The sequence below is a fragment of the Struthio camelus genome, chromosome 10 (assembly GCF_040807025.1).
Source record: "Struthio camelus isolate bStrCam1 chromosome 10, bStrCam1.hap1, whole genome shotgun sequence".
NCBI lineage: Eukaryota > Metazoa > Chordata > Aves > Struthioniformes > Struthionidae > Struthio > Struthio camelus.
The window spans coordinates 7,683,509-7,704,385 of NC_090951.1; the positions used below are offsets into that span (position 1 = coordinate 7,683,509).

Consider the following 20,877-nt stretch of genomic DNA (forward strand, 5'->3'; position numbering starts at 1 on the left):
GCACCACGAGATGCTCCAATGGTTTATAATCCTTGCTGCTAACACAATGCAAGTTATTTCTAGCCTGACTTTGTCCAACTGAGGTTTCACCGCTTGCTCGTGTTGCATCTTTATGAGCTGAGGTACGAGCACCCTCTGTACCTCTCTGGCAAACCCTGCAGGCAGACATTTCTCCCCAGGTAGGCACTGGGACCACGGACGGAGCGCTGGCCCGCAGGCGCAGGCCAAGCACCATGCTCGCACGGCCCCGCCGCGGCCTCGGTTTCTCCCACTCTGTCTCCGCGCGCCGTATGACGCCGCAGCAACGCTGGCCCAGTCCCCAAGCCTCTGGTTCAAGGCTTCCGTCCGTACCTTCCCATCTCTCAGCAGCCCCATTTGTTCTGTTTTTGCCCCATCCTCAGGGGCTTCCCCCAAAAGTGATGAAGTAATTCCACAGATCTTTTAAAGAGTATCCTTACAATGTCAATGGATGCAGTAATAAATTTTAAATTACTATCATAGTCTACAGAATGATTCTGTTGAAGTGCAGGAAGTTTAAACAGGCAAAGAAGATAAAACTTTTCCATCTTATTGGCTTATTTAACAAATATGCAGTTATTCCTCACAATTTTTTTAAACTTATGCAAGTTTGTTTATTTTTTTGTTTTGGCTACAGACCAAAAAGAAAGATTTTGTTTATTAATCTAAACATATCTCTGCTAAGACTGGAACATCAGTCTTTCCTGTCTCAAATGTCAAAATCATATTACGTGGCCAAAAAAGATGTTTCACATTATCTGATTAATGAATCTCTACTTAGTGAGGTTCAGGAAAAAAAATCCAATTTCAGTATCTCCTAGAAATGGTGCCATCAGACAAACACTGGTCAGCTGTGCCTGATGGTAGGGAAACCTACTCAGAATTCAGAAATGCCAAATTCCATCACTCCAGAGGCACTAACCATGGCTGGTGGCAGGCATTCACTTCAGCCACCCCCAGCAACGTCCTGTGCAATGGGAAAGGAGGATGATGACATCTACAAAACTACAGGTATTTTTACATCTAAAAAAAGGACATCATACTGGCATCACCCTTTTGTAACACAACACAGTGGATTCTGGAAGTGTTGTAACACCAGACGAGATGACGTCTATGGCTTGCATCCAAGTGCAAGAACTGCAAGAACAAATATCATCTCTTGGCACTTTGGTCTGTAATTCTTTGAATGCAAGGAGGCACAAAATGGTGCTGTCAGCAGTCAAAAAAGAGTAAATAAAATAAAACTAGTTTTCATTGCAGTATGTATACAAGTTCACCTGGCAATATGTGAGTTCACCTGAAAAAATTCTGTACATTGAAAAAAAATGAGTATCACTAAATGGTGACTACAGCACACGAGCATTTAGAGCAAGCAGGTAAGCTGGCTAAAAATAAAATATGTAAAATACATATCAATGAAAAATATTCAATTACAAGTTCATCTTTAATAGTATTATTCTAACAGCACTTTTCAACTATGAATCAAAAATCATTTTATAAAATATAGAAGTGTAATTAACTTATTTTCCAGTCTATATATAGAGGTAAAAGTGAGAACTTAAGATATGAATTCACTTGCACAAAGTCACTCCTGTAGGCCAAAGCCTGGGCCAGGAATAGGACAAAGGTTACTTTACGCTGACTCCACTTTACAATCCATTTTTCTTCTGTTTTGCATACAAGGTCACTGATGATTCAGAGAAGAGACTAACCACAGATATGCTGAAACGTATATGGCAGAAGTAAGAGTAAAGTTACTTCAAAATACAGTGTAACTATGCAAGAGTCCCATTTCATTTACAGGTATTCTAGCCTATCTGTTGGAAATTAATTCTGTATGGGAATTATATACTGCCCATTCAAATGAACTTTCCTCCTTGAAAACGTGAGGAGGAATAATTTTCTTGATTAAAAATTCAATGTCGTCTCTGCGTGGTTTTCATGCTAATAGTTTGGGATCCAATTCTGTTACATACATGAAATCTCCGCTAAGGTTTCCAGAGAATCTTCCCTTAAACATAAGTAAGACTCAAGACTGCTCAGTATCTTGAAGCAATAGTCCTTAATGAGAAGAAGAGTGTGGGTGGCGAGCTGGTTTTGATAAGTGGTAATAGGATGAGCAAAAAGTAATATACCGACAGTTGATATATTACTTGACATGTCAATTGTTGGAGAGTTGCTGTATTGAATTTGTATCTACAGCAAACACAATACACAGGATTCTAATATACTGCAGTGTTTGCTACATATTTTCCAAGTGATTGTATTGACTTTGTAAACAGAGATTATATGAAAAAATAAAGACTCCTGTACCATATAATATTTACAATGTGAACAAATCTATCATAGCTGGAAATAAAAACACAGTTTCACCGTGTCAGGAAAGGAAGAAACAAACCGACCGTTTGAAGCGAGATCAGATGCTTGGGTGTGGATCTCGGGCACCTAAGAGAAGCATTCTAGTGCAACCACCGAGTATTATTTTATTTTTAAAATTTGGAGGGAAGAGAAGAGGAAGAAAGGACTATCAAATGCTTGGAGTGAACAATTCAGGTACTCCAAAAATCAAAATCAAGTACAATGCTAGATTTAGACTACACAGGTCTCATTTTCCTCATAAACTGGGCTAGCTCACTTCCAGTAGGAAGTAGTATCATAAAGCCTCCATCTAAGACCAAAACCAATTTCTTCCACTTCCCCCAAATGTTGCATCATTTAGACACAAAGAAATATTGAGACGAGATCAATGCTTACATTACGTTGAACAACATTTGGTACCACATTCGTCCCCGTACGAGCATAACAAGTAGGTGAGAGGGAGCAAGAGAGGAGCCTATTGCAGAGAGCTAGGGAGGCGCTGGGGCCGATTCGGCCGGCAGCGCCCGCCAGGAGGTCGCAGCAAGCCCTGCACTCATCCTGCCGCAGGGCAAAGAGCAGCTGCGGCGCTGGGGAGCCTTACCAGCTCACTCCTTCACCTCAGCTCTGAAGCACAGATGCAGACTGCACAATCTTTACCTAACAAAATCAAATCTTCCACCGCCTTTACGGGTGCCAGGATGTCACTATGAAGATATTTTCTCCTCTCCAGCCATAGAGCTATGTTGATGTTGACTGTTTCTCTCTTCTTCTACCGCTGAAATATTACCAACAGGCCAACCACACTTGCTTGTCTACTGTATTTTTACCTCTCACTACTTTCCCACTGCTTCTCCCACTCCCATTTTCCCTCCACTACAACTTGAACTGAGATTGCCATTAACTGGGAGTTAAGGAAAGACAAAGCCAAATTTAACGGGCTTGTCCACATTACTGTCTCTGCTCTGTTTGCCCCTACCTAGGCGGACCAGAGAGCAAACCAGCTTAGGCAAGGCAGTGCCGCAGAGCTCCACGTGGCCTGAAAAACCACCCAGTTACCCTGGAAATCATTCAGGGCCGCAGCCTTCTCGGCGCACCCTGCTCTTGTGGCTAGGCTCTCGGCAGTACCTGAGCTTAAATACATCCTTAAGTGGTGGCCAGTCTGTTTTTAAACAAAAAAAAAATAAATAAGCAAAGGCTTTAAAGTTAATATTAGGGTCCAAAGAGCATGCCAAATTGATTATTTTAAAATATTAGGATCACTTTTGGAATAATCTTAAGGAAGTAAAGTTTCCTCTCTGAGAGACAGCGCACATTCCAAATAAATAACCACTTTCTTTATTTAGTGGACATAAACTGATGTTCGGATTTTATGAAATACTTTAAAATGACCAGCTCTCATCATGAGATTGTTTCAAATACATAGCAGAGCAGAAGACGACTGAATACTAACACCACATCAAATAACGGTCTATATTGGACTCACTGTAAGATTCAAACCTGACAGCATAAAGGTATTTTATATCTGTTCCAGGTACTTTTCCTATAAATGAAAGTATTTGAGGAAAAAAATTTCTTTCTTTTAAAAGAAGATTACTTTATGTGTGATTCCCCCCTCTTCTCCTATTTTTTAATCTATTACTTCAGCACACCGTATTTTCTTTTGTGCAGCTCAGCTTAATCTCAGGAACATTTACAGCATTTAAAAATTCTGAAGTCATATGTTTAGAATTGAAGCTGACATTTTAAGTCTACTCTCTAGTATGGCAAAATATTTACAAGTAACATATTTTCTTAAGATCCCATCCTACACATTCCACACAATAAGACACATATACAAAAAGAACATGTTAGTAGTAAGCAAACTGTCATAAGCAGAGCAGTGTATTTAATATTCAGATCAAGGCATCTCTGTCTCATCCCAGCAAACCCTTTTGACAAAAGCCATCCAATGTCTGCCAGCAGTATCGAGTCCAGCTGAGGACAAATTTCAAGATGAACCTGAAATCAATTTGCCATCAAATTTTCATGCTTCTCCTAGACTATCTGTGGCATTTTAATTACAAGCACCCTAGGCGGGGGGTACTACAGATATTGACACTTAGCTCCTACAATAAACTTTATTGGCAACCTCTGTCTGAATGCAGTACTCAACTAGAATAACAAGAAATATATGAGGATATGTAAGCAATACGGTGGCATAATCACTTTGGAGTCCTTTTGTTCCAAATGGTGGACAAATCTACTAAAGAAAGTTTTCTGGATTAAAATAAACATCTATTTGATTAAAAAAAAAAAATCACTTTTGTAATGAACCTGAACAAGATCACAAGCCTTTCAAGAAGATAAGCAACATTTAGTTTCTTCCCCTTCCAATTTAATTCAGTGGTGTTCTTATCTAACATTTATAAATATCTTAAGTAGTTCCTCTTTGCAATTGGGTTCAAATTAGATCAGTGACAGACTCCAGAATCAGGGAATGTCTTTACATCCATTTCCATTTCCACTTTTCAAGCTTTCCCTGAGCAGGTTATAAGAGCTACATATCTTAGCAATTAAGGATCTAAACTGGAGACGAACCCTAGCGATTTGCAAGTTCTGCAATATGAGATGTGGAGCTTTTTTAGTACAGACATTCAGGAACAGTATGCATACATGCAGTGTCTTACCGAGCACAGTGAGGGCAAGGTTGCTTGCAAGCCAATTTTCCTCACTACGAAACGTTTAGGAGAATGAAAGATTTATAAAAGAGACATTTAGAGAGGTTACCATGCCAAGAGAAGGGTGGTTTGCTATACACGCTTAAGGGAGATGCAGAGAGAAGAAACAGAAGACAAGGTCACTCAGGACTGATTACAAAATTGAAATTTATAAAGGCAGCCTGTAGTTGCAACAAGAGGCTGAATAACAAAAACGCAAGGAAGAAGGAAGAAAATAAAACATTATCACACAATATTACACCCTAGTACAGGAAGAGAAGTGTGCAGCAGATGAAAAGACGGTGACAGCTGAAAAAGATTCAGTAATTAAAAACTGTAGGGTGTTTGATTCAGGTGAGGTTTGATATTTCCTAAGCTGCCAGGTAGGAAACATCAGCAGTGGACAAGCTGCTTTATGGGGCTTATCAAGGAGCCTGGATTATTGTTACACTGGAACCCTAACACGAAACGAAGGAAGCTGAAAGATGAAGACCTGTAATATCAGGAAATTTTACAAACTAAAAGAACAGGACTACAAGAAGTGATAGTTTGTCTCCCGGATCCAGTTTAATACTTGGAAGTAGTATTCTCTACTTGTGTCCTTTGTTAGTATATGAAAGCCAGGGTCTAACTGAAACCTATTAACTTGAAACATAGACTGACACCTATATCACCAGATAAAAGCTGGTGGTTTTACACAGAACAATAACAAAACAAAAATTAGGTTTTATTGCAGATGTTTCTTGTGACATTAAAACTCAACTATATTCTTCCCTATTGACTGTAAAACTAAAAATTGAAAAATAAACAACAAATTAAATCTTACATAAATATTGATCAAAACGTTTGCTTTTATACACTGTAGTGAATAATGCGGTCTCTCAAATATTAGTCATTTTTCAGAGTTCTCAAGTGCTGTAAAAACACTCTGCCTAATGAGACAAGCACTGCTATTAAAGCTAAGTTACTTTTCTTAACTGTAGCACAAAAGACCGAGCCTGAGACAAGGGAATTCTGCAGGCAGAGTGGAAAGAGGGGCAGTCGGGATAACCTCCCTCCCCTGCACACTTACCTCCCTACGCCTCAGCTTGTTCACCTGTCCATGGGTGTAGCACCTCTACCTCCATCGAAAAAAAGTTTGTCAAATCTAAATAAAGGACTTTGAGAAAACCACATAAAAGGTGCCATGATTCAGGAGAGTGAGTGACATCATTTATTTGATTTTTTTTAAGTATACTTTTTTTTTATTTTTATTGTGAAAGACCTACTGAGGCTATTAGAGTCTGCTAAATATTGAAGTCAATGAAAGGTTTTCCTCGCGGGGGAAAAAAAAAAATGCATGCAACGGCCCACAGTTTTAAAATATTGCCAACCAAGCGTTAGCTATGGATAACGCAGGGCATTCAGGTGAGCAGCGCGCCGGCGGCGCCCCCGCCTCCAGCCGCCGCCCGGCCCCGGCCCCGGCCCCGGCCCCGCGGCCGCCCCCGCCGGCGGCCCCGCGGCGCCCCCTGGTGGCCGCGGCTCCAGCCAGCCGGGCGGCCCGGCCTGCCCGAGTCGCCCGTGCAGCCTTTCCCCTAAGAGGGAGCAGCCGCCCCCTTCTCCGGAGCAAGTTATCTATCCCAAATCATTAGGGCATATTATCAATAGGATGTTCGTATACATATCATTCCTGGGGACGGGGCGGGGGGAGGGAATACCTGTTTCTATATGCATTCCCACAAAACCGATTCAGTTTTTATTACTGAACGTATGAAAGCATGTCATAGGGAGGTCATAGGGAGGTCATTTTTTATCCCACTCTTGGCAGTTGACTGGAATATTTACATCATTCATATAACCTAAAAATAAGCACATGAACAAAAGTCAAAGTTGGCCACTAGCTCCGAACTGAGAAATTATACATGGAAAAATGACCAAGAAATTAATTACTTTCTTTTAAAGACATGGTGCTTTTCCTCAATTCATTTTTTGGTAAGTGAATTCTGAAAAACAAATACATAGAACAAAAAGGGTAGGAAGTTAATCCATATCAAGCATTTTTCAGCTAATAACACATCAGCATGAGCTGGTCAGGTGGCTTAAAAAAAAGAGGTTCAGCCGAGGTTTGCTGTGGATAGCATACAGCTAGCATTAACCCGACTTGCAAAGAAGAAACAAGAGTTGTCAGGATGAAATGAAAAGGTCTTGGCATATACACCCCTTCAATAACTAAACTAATAGATTACAAATGTGAACATAATTTGACCTACATCTTCTTTTCATTACTTGTATTTTAGTATAAATTACCAGCAATATGAAGTCTGATGTCACATATGGGTTTTCCTGAAACGGGGACTAGTATTGAAGTTATCCGTAGCTTTTGGAGAGAGTCACTCACACAGAGCAAGGGATTCCCGTTTGGGAGTGACTAAGAGTCCCATTCTGCAGATATCGGTACCCAGGCACAGCATGTTGTTCAAGTCACTCCCTGAAATATAACAAGCTCAAACACCTTAAAAAGAAAGGCGCAAGAAAAACAATTCACCCATACATCATTTTACACAACCAGAGTTAGTATTTGCGATGTACTTTGACGATGTAAGGTGTGAATGCTTTTATTACCAATAAACTGTATTTTTCATATGTCAGCGCCAAACTTTAAGGAACCTCTGGATATTGAAATAGATGTTACAAATTATTTAGTGATGCTGCTTTTAACTTCAGACTTCTACATGCGAAAAGAAGGATTTAGTTTAAACTCATTATAGGATGCCACGTTGAAAAAACTGTTGGAGACTGCTTATTTCAGGTACTTCAGTCATACATTAAGCTGACATATAACGGGGATATATGTACATGGATTGCATTGAAAACCAGTGTGCAATGTTAATATATTTAGTTTTGTGCAGTGGGAAAATCTAGCGCCTGAAGGAAAGTCATTAGCTAGCTGTGGGTCAGTCTCCCCTGCTGAGCAAGTCATTAAAACTTTAACATTTTAAGTCCCAAATAAACTAAATGCAACAGAGCTGGTGCACACAACCCCCTCAGAATAAGGAAGAAGAAATTGCAAAAACATTGCAAATTCTATGAAATAATATAAGACAGAAAAAAAATGCTATTTTTATGTTTCTTAGGAAAAAACTTAAAAAAAGAACAGGAAATGATGGAAAAAATTCTGCTCTTTCTGGTTTTCCTCCCCAAAAATATTCAGTTCCAACAAGCTGGTCTGTCACAAAGCACATCAGATATATAATTTGACAGTTAATAATGGAAGAGCTTCAAGTAGTAGTTCCCTCACTTTTTTTGAGAATTCAGACATCCAGTATCTTATACAATGTATTCATACTTGTTTTGTACATTCAGTAAAGACTAAAATGAATTTTGCATGCAAGGCTATGCATTTTCATTGTCATCAAGAAAAGTTAATTACTGAATAAATTGCAAGTTCAGAAATATAATGCATTAGGACAGAACCTATCGTTTTTGCCTGAAGAACCTATTAAACTTAATCTCTTTGTTAGCAGACTAAAAATCTTAATTAGCATTTTATTTTGGACAAATTCTGCCAAGCCTGCGTTGTCTGTTGCAAATATAAAAAGAGAGAGATTCAGCAGATAAGGATTTACTTGTGAATACAGCATCAGTTGACCATTCCATAAAATCTGACAACATAATCTTAGACTTAACAAACTAGCAACTATTGGCAGTTTTCCTACTTGTCCATATTGCGCTCAACTCTGAATTCCTTTTCATTTATAAGTCAATGAGTTGCTTAAAGAGCTATGTATGGTTAAAAAATCTTATAACTATGTGGTCAACTGTGGAACCTGAAGACTTCCTACCCCCAAAAAAAAGCAAAAACCAAAAAACCTCAGCATTTGGGGTTTTGTTTTCGTATATGCACAAACTCCATTAATTGCCATAGATTCCTAGTGTAACTGTCACCAAATATACAGAAGACAGTTTAAAAAACAATCCAACAATTAATCAAGTACTAGCACTTAATTTGATGAATTTTCAAATAAGTCTGTCTTTTAGGGTTTTTTCTTTTTTCCAGTGAAAGAAACAAGCACAAAATTTTGGAGAAGATATATATTAGGAAAAATGTGTTTCACCATTTCACTTAGCATTTCCAAAGAACCATTACTTTCCAGATTTTGGGAGCCAGTTTTTTCAAACAACGAGTACCACGTGGGAGGAAGTGTGCATCTGCAACCCCACTAACAGTTAGTGCTGGTCAAGATCAAGCCCTTCTGCCCCCAAACCACCCCCTCTTGCAAATTTACTCCCTGATCAGACCCAACTTTTTCCATGATTTCTTCCCAGCTGTATTATATACACTTTCATGTGTTGACCTTCCACTTTTGGATCTGGGTAAGCTTTGACAAAGGCATACCTCCTTCTAAGCGTAAGTTTTGCTAGCTGTTTCTATTCAAAATGTATAGCAGAAATAACCATTCTTAAAAGAATTTAATCCTTACAAACGCTCAGAGAGAAGGAACGTTACATGGACCCACAGGTCAAATCACTAGGCTGGGGCAAAACTTTATTCCTGCTTCTTCATTTGATGTGTGGTACAACTTGAACAAATCACTTTGTCCATTCACAGCACCATTTCCAACATCGTCTGCCTTCTCAGCTAAGACTAGCTTATTGCTCTTCAGCATGCCACCCAGATCGTATATGACACGTCCAAGTATCCCCATAATTGAGACAATGCAGAAGAAGAAACAGGGGTCACAGAGTCATCTATAAAGACTGCAGCACTTTAGAAAAACTTGAGATGGACAGAATTAGCCTAGCCAAAACAGCTGACTGTCAAATAGAAGAGGGTGGAAAACAGAAATATTTTATTAACACCGTCTCTCTCCTGGTGCCTCCTAGTTAAGAGCCAAGTAAGGGAACAGGCAGTTCCTGCTTCCCACTCCTCCGGGGATACACAGGATCTGAAAGCAGAGTTAAGTAAAGGGACTGTTCGCTTAGCTTCCCGCTAACTGGAGCATGACATGGGGTAGCAGGCACAGCGAGGGCAAAAGATGCACATCCGAAGCGTTTTTTCATTCAAGTACTGCAGGACTTCAAGAGAGAACGTATTTCAAATTAAAGTACAAAAAAAGCTTAGAAAGAACATTAAAAACAGGCTAACTTTCAAAGACAAATGATGAAATAAATACCTGTACCACCCAACGTGCGTACAAGCAACGAACGAAGCAGCTCATTGGCAAAGGACATGCATCTCTCAGACTGATTTTGCTCCGTTTGTCACATAGCCACAGAGCAGGAGTAGGTCAGCGGAGCTGAGCTGAGCCTCTCAGGAAAGACAAACTGGCAAGAACGACTAAATGTCCTCCCTCTTCTCTGACTAGACAGGACCTAGAGGGGGCCGGAAAATGAGGCATCTTGGGTAAAATAATTGTTTAGGAAACATCACAAGCAGAGGTACCTTTCATTTAAGTCACAAGGTGCATCCCTCCGGCCGTGTGTAATGAAGGTTGGGACAAGGCAAGAGAAAAGGCTTAACTGTGGAGGAAGATTCCTTTCTGACCAAGAAATGGCAACAGATTTGGTGTGGAGAAGGACAGAGAGCATGGCTAGGAATATAGGATATAAAACACATTTCTGAGGCAAGGAGGAATGTTGCCCAAATTAATTTTTTTTCTGCATGCCTTGAAAGACAACATGGGAATAGGGAGCATCTCCAGCTGAAGCCAGATCTTCTCCTTTACGTAGCTGGGCTACAGACAACAGGACTGGAACAAAACTACCTTCAGCTACATCAGAAATCTTATTCCTCCTTCAGACAAGGAAGGTTTCAAACACTATATTTTTCTGAAGGAAATAAGGATATCTAGACACTGCTCTTTACAGGGATTAGACCAATGATAGCAATAGTATGAATGGGTGATAAATTAATCCTGGAAAAACAATGTCAAGATAGTATCAGCACATGTCAGAACATGCTCAGAACGTGCATGTTTGAGCATGGGACTTCTTTTTAAATTCAAGGCAGGATTCAAAAAAAAAAAAAATCCCACTTTCAAACTGTTCTTCATTTCTTGATAAAAAATATCCAAAAGACATGCAGTTAAACTGTTGGATCTTTTTGCACTAGGTCCTTCCGTGAGAAAGCTTTGTTTTCTTCTTTTTTCTTCTTTCTGCTTTTATATTTTACATTTTTGATGGTGTTCAAAGGTAGAATGAGTAGCTGAATGAAGTAATAAAAAACAGCGTCCTTAGAGTCGACACTGTGGGTTTTTTTTATTCCTAAATCATTCTGGAAACTAAGAAAAGTGTGTAAAGAAACAGCAGCATGAAACATGAGATGAGTTTATGAAAAAACATAGCACTACCGAAGGAGGGACTCTTTAAGTAGGCCCAAAAATCTTTAAGAAAGGCTAAAGACAATGAATGCAGTCATATTCTTTGTAAGAATATTTTTGAAGGTGTAAAAGGAGCAGAAGCTAATTCCAGCACAATACAGAGTGACAGTAGTTGAAGACCTGTTTATACACAGCCGATTTCAGTTTTTGGATGAGGAAGAGAAAGAAAAGGGACAGATATTGAAAAAGAGCAATTCGACTGAGCACACACCTTGGTAAGAAAGACAAGTTTAGTAAACTAAAGCATTTTTGAAGTGAAGGTGTTCAGCAGCACAGTGAAGACTTCTGACCGCCAGGGAGTTTGGAGGAGCGTGTGTACGTTTTGTTTTTAATACATTCTTATCCTCAGAGTCCCCCTGCACGGGCAAATGAAAGCTGTAATGACCCACTGCATAAGTTAGATCTCTCAAAGACTAAATCCAATAAAAGATTCAGGCATAAAGACAGAATTGGGCATAAAATAGCTAGATAACTCCCAGACCATAACCACAACTTGATAGAGATTACTCTCTCTTGGGGACTTAACATCTTGTTATGTTGATATTCTTGATATGGCTCAAGGAAAGACTTTTAAACCTGTATATTAAAACTAATGAGCTGAATAGGCCATGCATTAAAAAACTAAAATCTGGTGTCATTCTTGGAAGAGCGAAAACAAGCAAGATCATTTTTTGCTTCCCTGGATGTTGAATTACAGTGATTAGATTTCTCTACGAGCTGCATTAATTTGTTATTTGCATGGAGACAGTGTAATAGGAAAACAATTTCCACATTAGTGCAACAGACAGCTTTTGTGCCTGAGCTCTATAAAGAATAAATTTGCAACTTTCCAGAATGAAACAAGGCAATGAATAACTGGAATTCCACAGTAGGAATATTACTTCTCCGTACAGTAGCCATTTCAATTCCATATGCAAGATTTGAGACTAAAACACACATTTTCATTGCTGTGTCCTATGAGGCAGTGGTTTGCTTGAGCCATGCGGTCAGACAACTTCAAACCACGTAAGAAAACTTAAATTTTAATAATCAGTAAGGAAAATGAGGTCCCAAAAGGAGATTTAGTAAAAACAGCCTCACATACAGAAATATGCTAAAATAGGCATAAATGACCTGTGACTTATCTTCCATTGTCTTAAACATGCTAAGCCCTAAACTGTAGATATAAGATTTTCTTGATGTAATCCAGTATTTTGCCATTCTCATTTAGCAAGAGCACTTACAAGGGCTTTTTTTCCCCCCCCCCCCGAGATGGAGTGTTACAAAAGCCTGCCTCAATTACATACCATCAAGAAAAAGGCAAAGGTAGCTAAAAGCCAAAACTAACAAAAAACTCTTGGCTCTAGTAGGCCTAACACACTATTTTATTGACTGCAGTGGGGCTGAATTTCACCCACCCCTCCCCAGTCTTGTAAACAAATAAACAGGCAGAACACCATTGGCTTGGCTGGCTACCAAGAAAACAGGTAGAAGTCATCACATTAGGTATTGTTTAGAGTTATCTACCGCTACAGTAGATGAGTAAGCCCAAAACATATTATCAGGTTTTTTTCAGATTTTCTTAGACGGCAGACATACGCCACGTTCACTCCAATTCCCTTTGCAGAAATTTCTGATTTTCCAATTAATTTTTCGTAACTATAATACAAACCAATTCTTAAAAAGATAACCCAATTGCCTTACGGTTCAATACTGAGATCCAAAAAGAGCGGACTGCAAACATAGATGTCCTACATAAATAGCATAAAACAACTTCTCACAATTCTTTTAACCTATTATTGTTGCTGAAGATAATCACACCATCCCTGCCATAGGACTTTCTTTGTTACTGCTAGAGAGCACTCTTTTTCAATTAACATTGATGGAATATAGTTAATATTTTTATTGTTTTAGTTCAACTGCTTATTCTGAACCTAGAATTGTATACTAAATGCAAAACGGTAATAGAAAAAAAAATCAACTTGAAAAGGTTCCTGAATATCAAGATAAAGCAAAATAGAAATGGCTTCTAGAAAACTAATATTTGTATCCCTGTAGTGTTAATTATGCCCTGGATTTTAAGGAATTTAATTTTAAATTGCCTGTTTCAACAGATGTTCTCTTAAAAGAATGGCTTATTTGGGAAACGATAGGTCTTTGTCAAAGCTTACCCAATGAAATACAAAAATTAGTACCAACTAACTATAGCCCCAAGTATTACACACTCTTTATTCACAACAACTATATGCTACCACTGTTACCCACTAGCTCACTAATTGCATGTAACATATCTTGAGCTACTATAAATATACAGCTAGTTCAATATCAATAGTTAAACTTAAGTGCTTCCCTCTTCAGACCCAGTCATAGTGAAATCAGTCTTAGAGAAACAAGTGGTTTGTTTGCCCCCAGTTAAGTTATATCATTTGCTGATCACTGAAGACCTGCTGGCTTTCTATTTAGTCTCATCTCTGCTCCTTACTTCATAGCTCTCACTGCCTCCCTCTTCCAAGTTTCAGCTTTTCACTTGAAACCTATAAGGCATGCAAATGGGCATCACAACATAGGAAATTCTACTAGAACTGCTTTAAATATAGCTCTAGTTTTATATTGCAGGTTTGGTTTTAGACAACTGGAGATTGATTTTGATGACATCAACTAAAAACAAAACAAAACGTCTAAAAAAAAAAAAAAACCTCTAAACCCTCCAAAGATACACTGAAAAGGAAATCTTCACCCAGACTGCCCCTTCCCTCCCTTCATCTTCCAAACAATAGAATAGACTATAAAAAGTGATCAGAGATCAATATACTTTTGATAACAATGAATATTTTACAAAAATAAAGCCTCAAAATAATTTAAAAAAAAAGAATTCAAACTCTACATAAAAAAAGTTTTAGGCAATATCACAGTTTGAATGTTTTAAGCAATAACGCAAAACATCCCTTAAAGCAGATTTCAGACAAATAGATATACTCAACAAAATCCCGATTCTCAGAGTTAGACTCAGACCACCAGGAATGAGAATTTTACCATTTTGCCATAAATCAAATTTAATCAAAACAATGAGAATCTTAGATATTAATTTCCACAACACATTTCTCACTGTAGATTAAAACCAGAATTATTCTACCAGATACATCTGAATACAGTCTTCTCTAGTCTCCATGTAATGTAACCTACCTAGAATTAATCCAAGTTGCTATTCCTAGCAACTGCAAGTCTTCCTGCATTTAGCTGCTAATTGGTTTCCTGCTAAAACAAGTAACTATGTCCTAAGAACACTGTAACATGACAGCAAGATGAAAGATCTCCTCCATACATAGTCTATGAATTTACACTATCATAATCCAAAATTTAAATAGCATAAGGGGAAACAAAACAGTCCTAATTTTAAAACGGACGCTTTCTGGTAAAATTATTTTGTTAAAAACTGAGATTGTAGATGAACTGCCATTTTAAAAAGATACATATCTGGGGTCCTGTAATGTCAGTGGCAGGACCCCCCTGACCTTAAAAGTGCCAGGTTTTCAGCCTGTATTTAAGCTGATATGCCTCTGGGTTATTTTACTGCATTGTATTAAATTGGTGGGATCTGTCTGCTTCTTTTTAATGACACTAGTCCGTGCCTACCTATTTGGCACTCCACCTTACAGTATAATAGGTTTGGTACTGCCTTTTTCATTTTCAAATTCATGGTTGCTTGGTGGTCTTAATTTGCTCAGAGTATTCGAAGACGACAGATTAATAGGTGGTTCCCTGCAACCATGTGGGCAGATCTTTAATGGATCTCATTAGTTTGTATTAGTGAATACTGTACAGGTGTTCCTAGAGGACAACATCTCTACTTTCAAAAAAGAAAAAATTAAAATCCTTACTTCTTTGATGAAATGAACACTGATTAGGTCAATTTACATGAAGAAGAAACAAAGTAGAAAGTAGACTACTTATTCAGTATAAACATTAAAGGAAAATCCAAAACATGTTTTGCTGATAGAGCGTTGTTGCTACAAAGCCATCGAGTTGTAGCTTCTGGCAAGATTCAGCTGTCCTTAACACCAGGGAGCGAGGAGCTTCTGAGATTTGCGGAGCATACCTGCTATGTCCGTTTACTGCCGAGGACACTTGGTAGTGTGACGGGCTGCTAGTCAACCCACCAGCAAATTCGGTGGGAACTCCTATCATAATAAGCCTTGAGCTAGGAACGGAGTAGAGAGAAAAATAATAATCACATCATCAAATGCAAGTCAGGTTTGGCACTCGACCAAAAAAAGCTGGACGTTTATATTAACGTGGCACACGCAAAGGATTTCATGTTACACAAAACATTTCTGATTTAACTTTATTGGCCTTTTTTTCAGCACCTGCTTAGGTTTCCAGGTAACCGTGAAGTTTAATAAACCTGTACAACGATAATTAAACACTGTAAATAATTTATCTGCTTAATCTTCCTAAGTGGCCTTTTATTCCTTTGTCGGAAGGTGATCCTTGGTGCCATTCTGAATAAGGTTGGCAAAATAAGTGCAGCGAGGAGTGGCAGCAGAAAGTGGATTTGCTCTCAATAATGTATGAAGCCACATGCTGGGTAGAGGAATCCTCACAAAAGCGGGACCACGGCAATCTGTTCCTTTCATCTGCCGCCAGCCTTTAAAGCGAAGGTGCTGCTCCGAATCAAAAGCACAATCATTCATTTGTGAGCAGATGTCCTTCACACGGCAGGCAGCGCTTTTTCAAAACAGAGCCGAACAAATGCACTGCTGTGAGACAAGTTCCCCTACCCGTTAAAGAAAGAACACAGTATATATTAATTTAGTAGGTTGTTCGGTGTTTTAAAGTAGAATTTATGAAGCAGAAAAATCATGTGGTGAAACAAAATGGCTTTCAAACTCAAATATGAAAAAGCTCCGGCAGCATTCGCTGGAGAAGCACAGGTTTCCAAGGCTCGTGGCAAGAGTTTATGCAGGAAATCAGCTCAAATGCGAGGTCTGGGCTTTCCCACAATATACTCAGACTAACCAAAAGCCACTCATTCAAGAATATGTGTGTGACATAAGATTGCATGTATGCGTCTTCCACGTTCTCATCTGTTCACAGAACCTAGGATTGAATCAAAGTGGAGTTATTCAAAGCTGCTGGGACTCTGCACCAGCAGCAGAGCAAACCTGAGAGCCACTAAGAAAGGGACCGGACGCAGCTGGGTCAGGAGATGTTGTTAGCTCCTGCTGCGCACACACACAAACCATTTTTGGAGACCGTTTCTTTTTCCTGTAAAAACTTTTGGGTGTGATCCATCTTCACGGCAGTAGACAGATTCACACTGACTTCTGTGTGAGCCAGACTACAGTCTTTGTTATGAAAAACACTGTGGTTGCTCCTTGGTTTTGCAGAGCACATCACTATTACACACACATTAAAATGCATCTTGTAAAATAGCATATAGAACTTACTCCTTACTCAGAATAATTTGAAGCACCAAATTTAAAAGGCTTCCCACCACCACCTTACAGTAGTTGTATGTTCATATACTGATAGCACCAGAGACATTTCAAAGGCCTAATGCTATCACGGGAGGGCACACAAGTGAAATCCTCCTGCAACGATGAGAAAAAGGCAGCTAACTGCTTTATATATACACTGTTTAGGTAGCTTCTCTGGGCCCTGTGCATAGTCCTCTTTGGGAAAGGAGAAGCAAACGGAGGCAGCGATGCCTAGGCAAGGCATGAGATCAGCAGCACCGTTTCAGCCATGGTCTCGCCAGCCCCATCAGCCCCTCAGGACACCTCCTCGACCATCCCACCCGCAGTCGTGGACTGGTTGCACAACATGCACCCACCCGTCACCTCCACCCGTGTAGACATGGCCTAAACCGCCCGCACTCGCTGCTCAGCTAACGCCGTACCTGCGCGCACCCAAACAACCCATCCGATCCCCTGGCACGTCAAACCTCAGCGGCCGTTTGCCCCGGCCAGCAAAAGTGGCATCTTTCTGTCCTCCTTCCCTTTGTTGCTTAACTCGGCTTATCTAAATTTCTCTTGTGTGTGTCAATACTGACAATTGTTTTGCCCACACTAAATAAACACAGTTTTGCTGCCCACACAGAAAAAGGTTAATTCCTTCTGCAGAAACATACTGTTACTAGCAGTATAATTATTATAAGGTATATTGTAATTTAAAACTGGATCTCTGTTTATATATGCATGATGATTACTCCAGGAGTCATTTGTGGATAACAAACATAAAAATGCAGCTAATAACTCTTACTGTAATGATTAATCAATTTATGAATATATTATTTAAACTAATAGTTCAGGTAGGGTATCTTAAACAAGTTACAGAGTACATCGACCAATTCAAATACCAGCTACTAGATCAATAAGAAACTATAAGTAACTCTAGGGAATAGGTACACTTGCATAAGAAACTGTGAATTTTTAAAATGTCCCTATTGGGAGAAAAGCCACATCAAAAATAATTGCTTTAGGCCATTATGTTTGCATTTTGGCACAATGTATGGTAAACTAAAAACTGAAATAAGAATTTTAGACTGTATAACAAACTGGGTTTTATACTCAACAGTATTTTACACTATTCTACACCATTTTACACTATTCAAAGGAAAATTATATCTGATACTTTTGTTTATTTTTTCAATGCATTAGTATTTAAAACACAACATGGTTTACCTAAGAACACGCTGTCGAGAGTATGCCCTAGACGCAATGTAAATGAAATACACTTCTTTATAAACATGTAATATTTTTCTCCTGATATTTACAAGGGAAACAAAAGAAAGGACTTTAAACCAAGTAGTTTAAAGGCAAAAATTAAAGAATCCCAGCAAAACAAAAAGAAAAATCTGATTTTCTAATAACACTTTGCAGTTACAGAAATTGTTAATCCTAGTACAAAAGTAGTATGTGTAACACATAATAATAAACAGTGCCATCTAAGTGCCATCATAAAAATAAGTTCTGTATATGCATGTTATAGGCATAAATATACGTACTGAAAAGTCAAATTGGGCCAGCAAATGACACAGACTACTGCAGGTTTCTAGTTCAACCTGGCAATTCAGGTCATTGGCAACCACCATGAAAAGGTCCCTGTACTTGATTTTATACCTTTTAAAATCTGAATGTGTAACTCTAATCTTTCAAAGCAGGATTTTTAATTAAAGGTACCAAGTGCAAATTCACAGAGTAAACCATAAGCCCTCCACCTACTCGGGCGCTAAAGGTGTGCTTTATCTCAGTTTCAAGTGATACTGCATTTTAAAAATTAATTAGTAGCTTGCAAGAACAGCCACACATTATTGAGTAAGTAACAGCATTTAAGTGAAACAGATGAAATATTGGTAAGCAATGCAGACCACAGTATAAGTATGTGAAGGGGGTCATAGGCTAATCCCTATTGATTTTCCAAGTACGCGTACAGCACCGCTGGGAAAGGCCAGTTCTGTTGGCAATCAGCTAGCACAAATACATTATAAATCTTACTGTCCACCTTCACTGATCACTGTCACTTACTTCCTCCACTAAAGACCATTAGGAAACTATACCAAATCCACTGACAAACAACCAGAAAAAGAATTTTAAAACCTCCTTTCCTAAAGCATAATTTCAGAAGGCTTGTGATGTACTTACCGTACAACAGAAACATGTTTCAAAGAGCAATACGCTATGTGTGATACCATCTCAAAGAAATCATCCACGAGAAAACTGCTGGACCACACAGAGAGGAAACACAAGCGTAATGACAAACAAGTCATTCTCATTAATCTCACAAACCAACATGAAAATTTGCAGCAAATACTTTATTTCAGCTATTTGTTTGAGCATCGATGGAGGGAACAGAAACACGTGAAGCTCTCCTCCTCCTCCTTAAATCCATGGAAATTCTTTCATCTATTTGACGTTGCTATGAATTTCCCAAGCTGAAGACAATATTGCACTAGCGGAGACTGAGCAAGCAGATTGCCATCTGGAACTACGCACGATAACCACTGTTTATCGCCCATTTTCCAACACCACACCAGGAATAAGGAGGTCCACCGCAGCGGCTCTCACCTTCTCTTGCTACTGCATGGACCACTGCAGCTATCCTCGCTCAGCTGAGCACAGCTTACTTGGAAGTAAACTACTGACATCAGCCCAGCTTCGTGTTGATTTATTAAGGCGGCTCCAGGCTTTTCTAAGTAACTTCCAGATAGCTGAAAGAGGATCAGTTTGCTTCCTTCCCTAGCTGTGTCCACCTCCTCTTTTTTTCCTGGGAAATAAGGCTAGAAACGGCATGTTCACTCTGCAACACTGAATATCACTTCATGGGCAGGGGGGAAGGCGCTCAAAAATAGCTTTCTAAAAAGAATGAGTTCAGGAAGGCTTTTGGGTAAAATTCTGCACTGCAGGAGCCAAATGCTGTGCCACACATGAGGGGGCTCAGCGTTTAATAGATTCAAAGATGCAAAACTGTGAGATTCAGCCTTCACAAGGCAGAAAATGGAACAACACAGGCCATTCCCTGGGTCCACAGTCTACATCCTTCATCTCCTTTCTTTTCTGTCCTGTAGATGTAGGATGACATTTCTTATACAAGAATGGTAACAACACAGAGAAACAGCCAGGGAAGCATCCAGGTCTTCAGTCGATACAAAAAAGCTTGTATAGACTGGGTTTGCATTCAGACACCTAGTAGGCATAATATACTCCAGTGACAGCACTTCTTATTTAAAAGATTTTTGTATAATTTCATAGGATGGATTATAAATACCTATGTGATATCATAAATTGCACAGATTCACTATTTAGGAGTTTAGGGAGAGGGTGCATTTATTTTGTTTTGAAGAAATGTTGCTGGATGCTCTATAACCTTATATGCTGTATGAAAGGAGAAAACGATCCATGGGTCCAGACTGGCCCTAGCTATAGCTTCATGGTCCCAGTGGCCATGAAGTTCAACCACTATGAAGCTCACTGCAAGTTCAAGGCTTCACCAGCTGCCCTACAGGAGAACCAAGGACAGGGTGGTGAAACGCACATACTGAACATGAAGTAAAATGCAGCTTATGTTATAGTTACCAGCTCGACTGCTACATGAAACAAGCATGCAAAATCATTTCCTTGCGCACTGGTGGATTGATTTTGAAATAGGCATTATTTTTATAAAAAGTCATACAGGAGCTTTAAAGCAAATACAGAATACATTTAAGCAGCTAATAGAGTTAAACTTTAGCTTCAGATGAGCAAGGAAGCAGGATTTAAACTGGTTGTATAGGCAAAGTGCAAAATCCGGGTTGCACTAATTACTCCATAGATGAGATGTTTCGAAGAAGTACTCTCCCTGAGGAAGGAGGTTGCGCTGCTGACAGCTCCAGCCTAGTTATCACTGGCAACACAACATGTAAGTCATCTCCTTCTTAAACGTGGCAGGTTTAGTGGTCCTCTGGTAAAAGTGGCAAAAACTACTATTTT

General features: G+C 39.2%; 1 protein-coding gene across 11 annotated transcripts in view; it reads right to left on the reverse strand.

The window, feature by feature from the left end:
• Positions 1–20,877, reverse strand: part of WWOX (WW domain containing oxidoreductase) — a 525,216-nt gene that overhangs the window by 340,286 nt on the left and 164,053 nt on the right. Inside the window, exon 9 of one of the 11 annotated variants that reach the window (XM_068956311.1) lies at positions 15,544–15,608. The exons of 8 other annotated variants lie outside the window; for them this stretch is intronic. In XM_068956311.1, the coding sequence (XP_068812412.1) occupies positions 15,555–15,608 (54 nt within the window). In that variant the 3' untranslated portion in view covers positions 15,544–15,554. Of the gene's footprint in view, positions 1–15,543; positions 15,609–15,727; positions 16,185–16,483; positions 16,508–20,877 lie in introns of those variants that run through there. 2 more of the 11 variants (XM_068956310.1, XM_068956318.1) reach the window with 2 other exon arrangements.